Raw genomic sequence first — 14231 nt, forward strand, 5'->3', positions numbered from 1 at the left:
GCAGTTGTCAGACCAGTGATGTTCAGATTAGCTGAGGTTAAGCTGGTATCCAGGCCAGTTCCTTTTATCAACTGGCCAACACAGACCAGAGAAACCTTCTCAAGGTGCAGCCCACCCATAAAAGCAAAGTATTCTCCCATGATACGCGATACACCCAGAGCGGTTTCGAATTTCGGCCGTAGCGAAAACGGGCGTGGCGGAATGGCAGTGATTTTTCACAAATATCTGAAAAAGTTAAGGTTTTAGGACATATGTTTGTTCATAACACTAATATAAATGTGGTGTTTCCGCAACTTTTGAGCCCAAAATCAACTCTCTGTGACCTTCAGGAGCCGAGATACAAAATGCCAGGCCTAAAAAGTAGGCGTGGCCGTTTCAGGGACTTCGCCTAGCACATTTTTTGGGCTCCTTGCATTTTTTTGTTTATCGGGCCCTAAATGAACAGAAAAACATTGGCTCAAATGTTAATCATTTTTTGCAGCCATTATGCCTAAACTGACCAGACTAAAAGCAACTCTGAGGTCATGCTCAATGTCCAATCTGTTCCTCTGCTCTGTCTTCAGCTGGACCAGAGCTGAGAAGCCACTTTCACAAAGATAGGTAGTGCAAAAAAAATGAAATTATATATTTTTTTATTTTTTATTTTTTTATTTTTTTTATAATTGTTTTTCGATTAGTCGACTAATCGAAAAAATAATCGACAGATTAGTCGACTACCAAAATAGTCATTAGTTGCAGCCCTACTTACTTACTAGGCCTAGCCCTAGCCGCCTGTCTGTTTTTTTTTATCTGGACCCTACAAAGCCTAGCTCTTGCCTTTGTAGAGGCTAATGTTGGTTTGAATTTAAACAATAAATTGTTCTCTTATGAGCATACGTCTCAGGGCAAAGAGAAACTGCACATTTTGAGTCCAAGGCTGAAAATCATATAGATCATTGGACCTATCTCAAACCTCACCATCCTTTCTTGATCCTCCAATCAAGCAACAGTTGTGATTTGAGAATCAAGAAAAGAGGGCAGCGTTTGAGATGGGTCAATTGCTATGATGGGTCATCATTACACATAACTAGTATGTAATCAGGTGCATAGGGATAGTTTCCCAACAGTTTGGCCTATTTTACATGGCACTGAAATTACTTTAGGTACATTGCTAACTTTAGCTACAGTGTTACAAGTTGACACACAGGTTTTTCAAAATGTTTACAAGTTCCCTAGTTAGGCTGTTTGTGGTAGTGGCTGGCTGAGGTGAATGAGATGTAGGCTACATGCAGTGATGCCACAGATTACTTGTAAAAGTAATCCGATTACTGATTACTGATTACTCCTTTAAAAAGTAATCCAAGTTACTTTACTGATTACTTGATTATCAGAGTAACTTAGTTACTTTGAAAGTAACTAGGTTACGAAGTCGTCGTCGTTCCCCCAACAGTTTTTTTTAAAACGCTTTATTGAAAGTGCATAAATTGTTTTTAACTTGTTTCTCTGCACATAACGTAAATTGTTAAACTAGTGCTTCAGCTTCTGTACCATCAAGTATGGTAAAGCAACAGTCTATGATGCTCACAGCATTAGAGCAGCCAGCCAGTGGTTTTACAAAACCAGTGTATCCATTTACATCTAACAAATGCAGGCTGAACTATTCAATTATATCAACTGTAACTATTAAATTGTTTTTATAAATGTCTCTCTATAAACATACAATCAGTCTCTCTTTAACATGTAAATTAACTGTAAATCTGGCAAATAAGAGCTTTTGCTCTGCCACCATCAAATATACATTAATCAATAGGGAATGAAACAATCTCTCTCTTTTGCTGTTTGGCTGGCCTCCGAGTCCTCCTGTAAATGGGGGACCCTGATGTAAACAAGACGAAAGTCTTTCTCTGGTCTGCATCCCCTTAACAATTGTATGTATTGAGCTGTACTGTACTGTACCCATTCTTTAATAATATAATAAGCCGCGCGCCTCGGTAATAATAATAAGCCGCGTTTTTTCTTCCTGTAAGCGTTTTGGGGTGGAATTCTCTGACGAATGCAACGGAGCCCCGCTGTCACACGATTGGCGCATATGTCACATGACGTGCTGTGAAGACCCGCCCTACTCTGCCTCTGATTCGCAGACTGTGGATGGGGAATGTGATTGGGCCAAAGCAGAGTCACTCACAGACAGAGAGTCCAGTCACGCCGCCGGGACACATTATTGTGTAACCCTTTCACTGCCACACCACGTCACTCCCAAATAAGAAAAACAGCTCAAAAATGTATTTTTGACTGTCGAAAACGAAATAAAATACTGCATTCCGCCTGCATTATGAATTTATGATGAGATAGTAACGAAATAGTAATGCACAGCCACTTGGACAAGTAACTGCAATTAGATTACTGGCTTTTAAAGATTAACGCGTTAGATCACCATTTTCGCGGAAAAGTAATCAGATTACAATAACGCGTTACTTAGTAACGCGTTAGTGGCATCACTGGCTACATGTAGTCGACAAACGTCAACCAAGACGCATGTATGCAACGGGAGAAAAAAAGTCTTGTGTTATTGTAGGGCTGGGCGATATAACGATAACGATAAATATCGCGATATATTTTAATAATTGATATCGAATATCGAAATAAAAAAAAATCGAAAAATCGTTTTTTTTTATATATAATTATTATTATTTTTTTTTTTTTACCTGCAACAGGGCAGTTTTAAAGTGGACAGACTTGTCTTTCTTGCCTGCAACTTAAAGTAATGGCTTTGCTTGTCCAAATGACAATACTGACCAAATTGAGATCTATTTTTCTCTTGTCCATTTATTTTGTTTGCTTTCTAATTTAAAATACAGTTTGAAACCGTCTGTACACAGTAGGCTATGTGTGCTAGCAGAACTAGACTCCAGTCACGAGTCACGGTGCACATGTGCGGTGGTTTGTCCACCAAAAAAGCGCCAAAAGATCAAAAATAAACTAGCAGAGCCAGAACTGTTCAACTCCCCTGGAGCCACAGCCAGCAGAGAAGCCGGTTTACTTTCGCTTTTTAACCAGCTGGAGTGTGAGGGGATGTAACACTAAAGATGGCGGCAATGACAAAGAATTGCTGCAAAATAAACATACATCTGTTGTTTAAAAAAAAAAAAAAAAAATTTTTATACTTATAACAATTTCGATAATTATCGATATCGAGAAATATGATAACATTATCATATCGTTATCGCGATATGATTTTTTTCCATATCGCCCAGCCCTATGTTATTGTGTCGGGGAAATCTGTTTGAATCAGATTGTGGTTTATCTGTCTGATATTGTGGTGAACACACACACACACACACACACACACACGTCACACACACATGTCACACACATTGACGGCACCCACCCACTTTGTGTTTGCAGAGTGCTATACTGACTTCCTGAGCGAAGGCTTTGATGTGAAGACGTACACGGCTCAAGCTATTCACCATGCCGTCATTGCTGAGCAGCTGGCCCAGCTGGCGCAGGGCATCAGTCAGCTGGACAAGGAGCTACACAGCCAGGTAGGAAGGACACGACACACCAACCCTGCATTACAGAGATAACCGTCAAATACGGATGTGCCGGTGTTTAACTAATTCTGCGTCATCGCTTAATGCGCCAGAGGGCGCTAGTACGCCATCGCTTTAATCAATGGGGGGACTGCGAGATTTGCGAGTGCTTAAAATATATCTTATATTATAGCTATGGGTCTAATACACCCGTCGATTGTCAGTGAGTTGCTTCCAGTCAACATGTACGAAACAGATTGTTTTTTCATCCGTACATTTCCGTTTTATACCGTTTTGAATATGAGTATAGTTTTGGTGATTCTTAGTAATCCCAAGAAAAGACGCGATAATAGCCCTTTAGTGGAATACACTAAACAGTAAACACGTTGTCATTTTTCGCCTGATTATCTAATCTTCCTGAAATCAACGCTAGATTATCATTATTATCCTTCCTCATGCATACATGAAATGGCCCTCGTAGCGGGGCGCTCTGACCGCCACCTCCTGCATTCAACGGTAAACAGCCACACACACACAGACAGCGTCGATCGCGGTAGAAAGAAATATCAGATCAACGCAAGATTTTATTATAGAGTCCTTACCTGGTCTCTGATGTAATGCAAAAGAAATAATCCAATTATCTGATCGCCATTCCAAATACTGCTCGTGGAGGTCCGTCCCACATTACCGAGCGTTACACATGAACGGGCGGGCGGGGTTAGTGTACCATGCCATCGTTGTAAAGGCCTGCCTCGTCTGAGTATTTAAACCCCGCCTGCACGGCTCAGATCGGCCCTGAAAAGAAACTACACCATTTCTAATAGAGTGCAATACCGGCTGGAAGGCGTAGGCGGCGGTATTTGCCCTTTTGCGAGCTCAGACCCATTCCCAATGATAACATCAGGCTGGATGGATGAAAATGAATGGATATAGCTAATAAAAGAAATAACGATTAAAACCCGACTTTACTCGTGATTGGCGCTGAACGGTTCGCGAGTTAACCCGACTTTACTCGTGACTGGCGTTGAATGAGTTAAGGCTGAGACCACTTATCGATAATTATCGATAACTGCGTGATATCGATAAGTGGCGTCACATATCGATATATTTGCATATTAAAAAAATCAAAAAATAGATATATTTTTTAATACTTTATATTATACTAACATACTAGGTCTTGTGGCATGTTTTAGTTAAAACATCCCCATTTCATGTAAATTCAGTTGAATTGCAACTCTGCATTCAATATGCAGTGCACTCCATCCAGAGACCACCGGCTATACAATGAGAAGGATCACTGTGGTAGTTTTGAATGGGGAAATCTGTAACACTAAAGATGGTGGCAACAACAAAGAATTGCTGCAAAATATTCATACATTTTAAATAATAATAATAATAATAATAATAATAAAAAAAGATTAATACTAATAAAAATATCGATATTTATCGATAATTTGGTCCTGATTTATCGATTCTTCCAAATAGCATATCGTCTCAGCCTTACCGGTGTTGTATGTCAGGCCGATACCAGGCTGAAATCTGTGTCTGAGAACTCACCCTGCGTGTCATATGTATGTGTCATAATATAAAATAAACCTTCGTACTGTCTTATACTATCATACACTTTGCTACTAAATAATCGGTAGCACTTTATAATAACACCCTGTTATAATACATTTATAAGGTATTTGTAGATAATGAACTAATCATGAACAAACCATTTATATACATTCATAAATGATTATTAAATCATTTATAACTATATTTGTATACCATTTACAGATTAGTTCTACATTATTTATAACTCATTATCAACATTGTTTGTACTTGATTTGTTCATCATTAAATAATGTTGTTTAATGTGTAGTAACACATTTGTAGATGCTTTGAAAAATGGATATGAAAAAACGACTATAGTGTATCTCCATTTATTTTTCATGTTCAACAAATGATTTGTTAAGACATTCATAAAACCTTTATAAATCATTTGCAGATGCTATCGTTAATTATTTGTTTACTTTTTCATCACATGTTACAAATGTTGTAGGCAGCTTTCGGATACACCCTTCTTTGTGACATCAAACAGTGACAGAATTAGGACTAAAGATAAATGCAATTTTATTAACACATAAAATACATGCACCATGACATATAGTGTAACATCGGGGGGCACTAGGACCCAGGAGTACCGTGGCCAGGTAGAGTATCTAGAGAGGAAGTCTCACGCGAGCGAGACTTGACGTCACGTGTGTTGCCGTCTGTTTGAAGCACAAGTTATCCGTGCTGCGTCTATACTTTCGCTTTTAATAAGGTATGAGCAGGTTAAACACCTTTTTGTTGTTGGTAAATCTATTCCATCATTTACGACCTACAAACAACTCTTATGTTGTGTAGACGTTCGTGTAGATGTGGTGGCCGGTAACGTTACATTTGTTCGACACGACACACAAGAGTAATAATTATTTGTGTCGTGTCATCATCACTGAGCACACTGAGCACACATTAGGAACAAATGTAACGTTAGCGGCCACCACATCTACACGAACGTCTACACAACATAAGAGTTGTTTGTAGGTCGGAAATGATGGAATAGATTTACCAACAAAAAAAGGTGTTTAACCTGCTCATACCTTATTAAAAGCGAAAGTATAGACGCAGCACGGATAACTTGTGCTTCCATTCAAACAGACGGCAACAGTGCAACACACATGACGTCAAGTCTCGCTCGCGTGAGACTTCCTCTCTAGATACTCTACCTGGCCAGGGTACTCCTGGGTCCTAGTGCCCCCGACGTTACACTATATGTCATGCACATGTATTTTATATGTTAATAAAATTGCATTTATCTTTAGTCCTAATTCTGTTACTGTTTGATGTCTGTCACATAGTAATGTCAAATGACAATATATAATATAAGCTGGAGCGGGCTGTATGTGAAAACCAGCCCCTCCAGTAGTGCCTTAAGCAAGGTCCCAAGCAGGTAATAAAGTGAACACAAGACGTTGATCCAAATAGTAAATTATATTTATTATGCAGGGTAGGGCTTGAAACCTCCACTGATATTTATAGGCAACAAAGGGAAAAAACAACCCACAAACATGTAAACAAATAGGGAAAAAGGTAATTGGAGAACAGACAAAGTGAGGTATAGGAGAATACTACTAATATATATATAATACCATATGATATAACATAATATAAGATATAGTATATACTTAGTACCAGAGCAACTCCGATAGATATATATATATATATATATATATATATATATATATATATATATATATATACTTACTTCCCAGCAGGAAAGCAAATGGCTCTAAGGCCCACAACACAATACATATATATCTGGCTACTGGTAAGTCCACACACAGTGGCAAACCAAAAGCACAAGGTATCCACACACAGTGGTCAATCAATGGCAACCTCACAAATCTCTGATCAGTGGCAACTGACAGAGAGAAGCGCCCCGATGTGTGTCATCTCCACTCTATTAACCACCCATCTCCACTGCCTGTTCGAAGGTGCACCAATCAGATGCAACCAATCCAATCAGGGAGATGAGTGGCATCTGTGAATAGAAACAGGCAATTATGAGATGACACAACACCACACATACCAAACAACACAAATAATATATTACCCTGATGTTACATGGTGTTAAAATATATGGCAATAATGATAATGAACAACCCACGTACGTGACAATGTCACAAAGAAGGGTGTATCCGAAAGCTGCCTACAACATTTGTAACATGTGATGAAAAAGTAAACAAATAATTAACTGTATTAGACACTTGTTAATGATGAATAGGCTTCACTTTAGATTGGCCCCCACGATAGCATCTGCAAATGATTTATAGATGTTTTATGAATGTCTTAACAAATCATTTGTTGAACATGAAAAATAAATGGAGATACACTATAGTCGTTTTTTCATATCTATTTTTCAAAGCATCTACAAATGTGTTACTACACATTAAACAACATTATTTAATGATGAACAAATCAAGTACAAACAATGTTGATAATGAGTTATAAATAATGTAGAAATAATTTTATAATCATTTATGAATGTATATAAATGGTTTGTTCATGGTTAGTTCATTATCTACAAATACCTTATAAATGTATTATAACAGGGTGTTATTATAAAGTGCTACCAAATAATCTTCCATGCCTATATTACTACCTACTATGCTAATATGTCTTTACTACTATGCACTCAAGACTGTAGCATCCAAGTTCAATACGGTTTGACGAACATTGTTACTTAGCTGAACGAGTTGTACCCTTCCTGCTGACCCGTTGTACAGAACTTCTAAGTTGCTTTGGATAAAAGCATCAGCTAAATGTAAAATGTAAATGTAAACATGTCAGAAACAAAGGCAAAGTGACTTCATTTTCTGCATTTTGTCTGTATTTCAGTCCGTTTTTGTTCAATGACCCAAAACGAATGGCCTAAGATACAGATGAGTAAAAGTAATGGATGGGGTTGGTATTGGCAGTGGACAAGTGGTAATATTTGACACTTGACAAAACATGAACAGTGGGTATTTCACAATTTTAGACGCCTTTCTCACGTGGCACCTCAGTTTTCCTGATCTATTCATGACAGATCTACTGATATGATAGTTATTATTTAATGTTGTGTCTGACTTGTGAAATCACATAGTTTAACATTATAGAAGTGAACAGGAGGCACCATCATAATAACCAACCTTTGACCCTTGACCTCCCTGGCAGAAAGTGCTGTATTTCTTTTGTGTTTTATTTTACTTTCCTTTAACAATCAGGTGACTGTAATTTAGTTAGTTTCATCTCTATAACATTACTCTGTATTGCTGTGAGTTAATTCTTACACTGTTCTATTCCCTGCCAGGTGGTGGCCAGACATGAAGACTTACTGGCTCAAGCAACTGGAATAGAGTCTCTGGAAGGTAAAACACACTTCACTGCTGGAATGGCTGCTAGTTCATATCTCACCCAATAATTGATTTATGTGACTTGGGGTCAGTCTTGTCATATAGTATAAAATTCCTTTGAAAGTTCAGAAAACTTATATTTAGTATAAAATACAGTATCTCCTCCACCTTTCCACGGGATTCTCATGGTCCACATTCTGTGGATGCAACGGGATGGCAAACTCGGCAGCACCAATCGCATGGAAACTTCCATTGATGGGCCAGGTGCGTTTACAATTGCCCAATTGTCCCTCACTATATTTGTGATTAACGGAAGTGTCCATGTGATTGGCGCTGCTGAGTTTGCCAAGCCCAGGATGCAGCGACTCTGCCATTGCAAGATAGTGGAAGGGGAGGAGAATTCTGACTGAAATAGTCGGCCAATGGCACGCTTATACCCACAGTCTCATCGTGCCGATCCAGACGACCCTAACCTTGACCTCACTGGAGACATCACGTCCCACTTTACCCTAAAACAGAGAAAGAAGAACACTTTGTGTATTATTACTTCCATAGTGTATTTATACTTGTATCGAAATACAGATGCCGTCTAGCCATGACCAATGCCAATGGGGGACTGTAATAAGTATGGCTGTCCCCATGTTATGGTGTCATCAGTCCTCCTAATCTACCCCACAATGCAAAGCATGCTTTCTACCAAACATTATTATAATTTTTTATTTGTAGTGTGTGTAGATTCATAGATGGTGGAACATACAGAGTTTGTGGGAAATGCAGAAGAGAGGTAAAACCCCCAGAGGGCTTTAGGACCTCCCCTATAGAGAACAACAATAGAGCATTAGGACCTCCCCTATAGAGAACAACAATAGAGCATTAGGACCTCCCCTATAGAGAACAACAATAGAGCATTAGGACCTCCCCTATAGAGAATAATAATAGAGCTTTAGGACCTCCCCTATAGAGAACAACAATAGAGCATTAAGACCTCCCCTATAGAGAACAACAATAGAGCATTATGACCTCCCCTATAGAGAATAATAATAACGCTTAGGACATCCCCTACAATAACGTAAAAATATATATATATTTTGTACTATACTATGTACCAGTGGCGAAGCGTACCGGAGTTAACCGGGCCTTCATAATATTATATATTATTAATATTATATTCCAAATAAAATAAGTCCCTCGATACTCCGTGCTGCTGCTGCTGACTTGAAATAAAATAGACAGTTCTGTGGGCAGTCGGCCCGACACTAAACAGCAGTCTGTTATAATCACATTTGTATGAGCTAACGAATTCCGTTATATTGGACATTTGTATTAATTATATCAAGCGAAGAATTGAGAAAGCAGAGAGAGACGGCAACATTATCGTGTGGTTCAACGTTGCGTGATCGCTAAAACCAATGCCGATCTCCGCCTCCCAGCGAGTTGTCATTATTAATTAGACATGCATGGTGACTCAACAACGAAACAAATGTAACTATTTTAATACAATTCAAATTGTGCTTAGAGGGAAGTTACGGTATGCAAAGAAAGATCAAGTCAAGAATTACCAAATGAAACGCACAGCAGCCCAGCCAATATTTCAAGACAGACATATATGTGTGGAAATAAAATGCGCAGCGGCAGATCAATATAATCAATATAAATTAATTAGTTTCACTCACCATTTTGACGTGGTTCACCTGAAGACGAAATCCATCCTCCTGTCCGTTTGGGTGAACTTTTCAATGACCCGGTCATACAGCTGATCAGTCCTTTTCAGATCCAGGAGCATTTCTTTTTCAATTGACATGGAGGATAATGCAGAGAGTCGGGCTTGTCCGGTTGTATTCCTCGCATATGTTTTAATGCGCTTGAGGGCAGAAAATGTCCTTTCCACGGTTGAGGTGGTGACAGGGATAGTTACAACTAAACACGTCAGTTTATATAGCTGCTTCATGCTTTCACTGAGTTTTTTTTGTTGAAGAAATAGAAGAAGGTCAGATGGGTCCTTTCCCTGAAAATCTGCCATAGAATACATGACACCAAGTTCGGTTTTCAGCCGTGGCAAGTCAATAATATATATACTGTACTGTATATACATATAACCATGATGGCGTGGGGTAGATATCTACAGATATGTAAATAGGATTATATGCAATAAAATCAATCAATCAATAAATGCAGGTATATAAAGACACATGTGGATAAATATATACAGTCAGGTCTATACATATTTGGACATTGACACAATTTTCACTATTGACTTGAAATTAACACTTTGGTTGCCTTGGGTTAAATTCATGATATACCATAGGTTGCCGGCTCTATTTGTCTATGGAGAAAGTCCCCTTCTTTGCAGGGCTATAACTTTTTAAATTCTATTGCTACATTGCCATTATTAGGGCCCATTCAAAGTCCTATATGTATTGTTCATTGTGTAGCAACGTTAAACTTTTTCATTCACATATTCATAGTAAAGTATGGTCTAATGTATAAGTATGTTTTCATCTCTTTCTGCAGCTTTCTCCAGAACGTGATATATAGCCCCAAATGCATTATATTGATGATGAAATACAGTTTGATGGCAATCAGCGCGATATAAAAAATTCCAACTAGACGTACTTCTAGAAGTTACTACACGTCATCTGATGTTGACCGGATGGGCGAGGGGGCGTTTATAATTCCGTGGGCAGCGTTATACCAATCATCTAATGTGGGTCAAATGTTGATAATAGCAGTTAGTATCGAAGACGGTAACGTTACACGCTGAAACTCACCCCAGTCTCCGCGCGCCGTTGGGCGATCATCGTAGAGTAGAAATCTTATCATTATGGGATATATTTTACCCGGTCCATCTCCAGCTTGTATAATGGTATATACGTCCAAATCATGTTGTTTATCGAGTTATTGCCAATCGATCACTGTGTAGCGTGACGAGCCAGAGTCCCATGACCTATAGCGAGCGCCCGGAAGTACTACGGACATCTAGCACAACCTCTATGGCACATCCTGTTTGGCGATTGCGCCGATCGGCCACCAGATGGCGCTCCTGAACCGCCAGAGAGCTCAGTGGGTCCTGCTGGTGGATCTCAGGCCAGCGGAGGGGACATATGAATCAGATCGCAGATTTTTGAAATATTGATATAAGGACGCTGTACAGCGTCCTCCGGCAACTTGAGCATGGCCCGCAATGACGTCAAAAGACGTTTCATGGCAGTCAAAGTGTTAAACTATCAAGACTTTCAGCTTCAATTTGAGGGTATTTACATCCAAATCAGGTGAACAGTGTAGGAATTACAACAGTTCCTACATGTACACGCGCAACCGCCTTTTTAAGGGACCAAAAGTAATTGGACAAACTAACGATCCATAAATAAAATGGTCACTTTCTAATACTTGGTTGCAAACCATTTGCAGTCAATGACGTCTGGAAACCATAGACATCACCAGACACTCTACTGCAACTGTCTTCAGTTCCTGCTTGTTCTTGGGACATTTTCCCTTCAGTCTGGCTTCAGCAAGTAAAATACATGCTCAATTGGATTCAGGTCAGGTGATTGATGTGGCCATTGCATAATATTCCACTTATTTGCCTTAACACATTCAGTGCCATTCACTGATTAACACGTTTCTGAGGCCCGACTGTTGAGTGCCAATCACGTGTTAACACGTTTCTGGGTCGTTTTTCATTTCTTTCGATTTTAATGCTCCATTCAATGTCAGTGAGCTGTGTGTTGCCTGAAAAATGCATACTGGGAATCCGAAGGTGCAGTACCGGCCGCATCCTACCAGGCGGCAGTATCGAGCACCCTTTGAAACTCTGTGTCTTGTGCTGTGCGTCGATTATATTGGTCTCTCAACCTCCCTATTGAGAGTTGACAGCAACATATTCCAAATGCCACACTTGAAATAAAATCTAGACCTTTGATCTGCTTCTTGTAAATGAAATAATGAGGAACAACTTGGAGCAGCAAATTACCTTTGGTCCCTTAAAAAGGCGGAAGCACATAAATTGTTGTAATTCCTACACCATTCACCTGATTTGGATGTAAATACCCTCAAATTAAAGCTGGAAGTCTGCACTTAAAGCACATCTTGTTTCATTTCAAATCCACTGTGGTGGTGTACAGAGCCAAAATGATGAACATTGTGTTGATGTCCAAATATTTATGGACCTGACTGTATATGGTAAGTACAGCATGCTATCAAACATTGTTATATTGGTAGTAGGGCTGCAACTAACGATTATTTTGGTAGTCGACTAATCTGTCGATTATTTTTTCGATTAGTCGACTAATCTAACGATTATTTCTGTCACACCCTCCATCTCTGCTTCCTGTGGGCACGGCTCCTTTTCCGGGCTCTTAGCAGACTTCTTAGCTTAACATAACAGACCGACAGTAAGTTTGGGGGAACTAATGGGATAACTGGGGTTGCAACAAAAGTGCAACTAGGGCTAAAAACACAATGAAATAAAATAATAAAATAATAATAATAATAATAATAATAATAATAATAATAATAATAATAATAATAATAATAATAATAATAATAATAATAATAATAATAATAATAATAATACTGGGGATGTTGTTTGCTCCTGACAAGAGTCTCAAAGTCTGGGGTGATGGTAGACAAAGCAACTCTGAGGTCATGCTCAATGTCCAATCTGTTCCTCTGCTTTGTCTTCAGCTGGACCAGAGCTGAGAAGCCACTTTCACAAAGATAGGTAGTGCAAAAAAATGTTTTTTATATAAAAAAAAAAAATTATACGACGCATCAACACAAAAATTCGGCGATTATGTCGACTAATCGTTGCAGCCCTAATTGGTAGACTACACCGCCCTGCAGAAGCTAACCGCAGTAACTACGCAAACCGTGAACATTTGAAAAAGGGCTTTGTTCTTTGACTATCCTAACCATTTTGTAGTTACTGCAATTCTTTATAGCCATTTTCTCAAAAACAGGGCAAGATTGAACTCTGAAACTTTGTCACAAGATAAAACGGATATTGAGAAGTTAAATTGAACTTCTAACTCAATGTTTTATTTTTGTTACTGTGGTTAGCTTCTGCAGGGCAGTGTAGTTTGAGGTAGGTAGTTATGATTACAGTGTAAGTGTAAAAGCAAAGGACAGATAGACACATTGAAGAAAATGGAATATAATTAGGTTAAAACAAAACAAAAACGACACATTGTACATTGTATAATTGCTATTGCACTTTGATTAGATGCCAAAAATATTTTCCTCGTACTGTGCTTGTGCTTTATAATGACAATACCTTTCAATCTAATCTAATATAGATACAAAATTAAAACAGAAATTATTAATCAAAATAAAACAATATGCTAATGCGTAAGAAAGAGCAAAGCGACTAAACAAACACATTCCCTCACTCATATTGCTGCTATGCCAGCTACCAACTGTTACAGCTAATGCTAGTTGTGATTTGTGAACATTTAGTAGCTGACATTAGGCTAGCTAACATTTTAATAGCTAATGTTAGCGCTGATGCTAGCTAACAGCAAAAGAGGACGTGTTAAAGACAACTGATGACATTATAACATTATACAGTACACCCCGTTGTAACACTGTTTCATGTCCCAGAATTGACTAAAAGTAAATGGCCACAAGAGGGCAGTAGCATCATGTACTTAGACTGCACCAAAATCAACCTTTCAACTGATGTCATAATAATACCCAGCAGAGATGGGGTTCAATTGACTTTAAATTTTAAATGTAAAGATACATTTCTGTTTATTTAATAATCATAAGAGTTACTGCAGTTGATGTAGAAGACGAG

At 38.6% G+C, this 14231-nt stretch overlaps 1 protein-coding gene across 1 annotated transcript in view; it reads left to right on the forward strand.

Moving 5' to 3' along the window:
- The window catches only part of cog5 (component of oligomeric golgi complex 5), a 320599-nt gene that overhangs the window by 5357 nt on the left and 301011 nt on the right, over positions 1-14231 (forward strand). The window contains 2 exon segments of the mRNA XM_084330304.1: positions 3385-3524; positions 8395-8452. Coding sequence (XP_084186430.1) covers positions 3385-3524; positions 8395-8452 — 198 coding nt within the window.

Source organism: Notolepis coatsorum (genome assembly GCF_963971535.1).
Source record: "Notolepis coatsorum genome assembly, chromosome: 15".
NCBI lineage: Eukaryota > Metazoa > Chordata > Actinopteri > Aulopiformes > Paralepididae > Notolepis > Notolepis coatsorum.